Genomic DNA, 1080 nt, shown 5'->3' on the forward strand with positions numbered 1-1080 from the left:
CCCGAGACAGGGTTTCTCTGTATAGCCCCGACTGTCCTGGAACTCAACTCCTCAACTCTCTTTGTAGACCAGGCTGGCCTCGAACTCAGAAGTCTGCCTGCCTCTGCCTCCCAAGTACTGGGATTAAAGGTGTGTACCACCACTGCCCGGCCTCAAAACTATACTTTTTTTGTTTTTGTTTTTTTTTGTTTTTTTTCCGAGACAGAGTTTCTCTGTATAGCCCTGGCTGTCCTGGAACTCACTCTGTAGACCAGGCTGGCCTTGAACTTAGAAATCCACTTGCCTCTGCCTCCCAAGTGCTGGAAAACTATTCTTAAGTAAGACTTCCATAAGCCCCAAATTCCTCCTGGAGTGGCCTTACCCCCAGGTCTCCAGGCACTCTGCAGCTCTCCAACTGACCCAGGTCTCCAGATATATACCCTAGACCTGCAAGCTCCATTCCACAGCATCTAAGCCCCAAACCCAGCTCTCCTTCCAAATCTTCAAGCCCCTCCCCTACATCTCTACCTTACAGCACAGCTGTCCATTCCTACACCCAGGCTCTCCAGCCAAGGCCTCACCTCACCCAAATCCCGGATCTTTTTCAAATAACGCTTGTGGAAAACAGTGGGGTCTGATGCTGGTGAGTCTGTGTTCACAGCCGAAGTACCCACAAGATCTGGGAGAATCAAAGCCTACAGTCAGACCCGAGCTGCCACATGCCTGGTGCCTGATCCTCAGTATCCCTCTCACCTGGAGACCCTTAGGTGAATCCATGCCCCAGGGAGAGACCTTAGACGTACAGTGCCTGCATTGACAGGAACCCCCCCAGCTGCACCCTCACCTCCCTGGGCCCTGGCTCACTCTGTGGCTGCAGTCTTGTGAGGTCCCGCAAAATGGTCCGGAAGGATGGTCTCTGTGCTGGTTCATAGGTCAGGCACTGGCGGGTGAGTGTGGACAGCTCTGGGCATGAGGGCTCAGGCAGCTGATGTTTCTTTGTGTAGAACCGTTCTTTCTGTGGGGGTGATAACCCCAGGAAATGAATGCTCCATTCTACCCCACATCTTCCCCCAAAGGCACAGCAAGCAACAGGGTTAGCTC

General features: G+C 53.0%; 1 protein-coding gene and 1 long non-coding RNA gene across 8 annotated transcripts in view; one reads left to right on the forward strand and one right to left on the reverse strand.

Moving 5' to 3' along the window:
• The window catches only part of LOC116073787, a 44565-nt gene that overhangs the window by 19349 nt on the left and 24136 nt on the right, over positions 1–1080 (forward strand). The gene's annotated exons all lie outside the window — the stretch shown is intronic.
• Positions 1–1080, reverse strand: part of Tyk2 (tyrosine kinase 2) — a 26483-nt gene that overhangs the window by 5653 nt on the left and 19750 nt on the right. For all 5 annotated transcript variants that reach the window (XM_031345863.1, XM_031345866.1, XM_031345865.1 and 2 more), the window contains 2 exons: positions 844–994; positions 561–658 (listed from right to left, as the gene is read on the reverse strand). In XM_031345863.1, coding sequence (XP_031201723.1) covers positions 561–658; positions 844–994 — 249 coding nt within the window. The remainder of the gene's footprint in view (positions 1–560; positions 659–843; positions 995–1080) is intronic.

The sequence above is a fragment of the Mastomys coucha genome, unplaced genomic scaffold (genome assembly GCF_008632895.1).
Source record: "Mastomys coucha isolate ucsf_1 unplaced genomic scaffold, UCSF_Mcou_1 pScaffold23, whole genome shotgun sequence".
Classification (NCBI taxonomy): domain Eukaryota; kingdom Metazoa; phylum Chordata; class Mammalia; order Rodentia; family Muridae; genus Mastomys; species Mastomys coucha.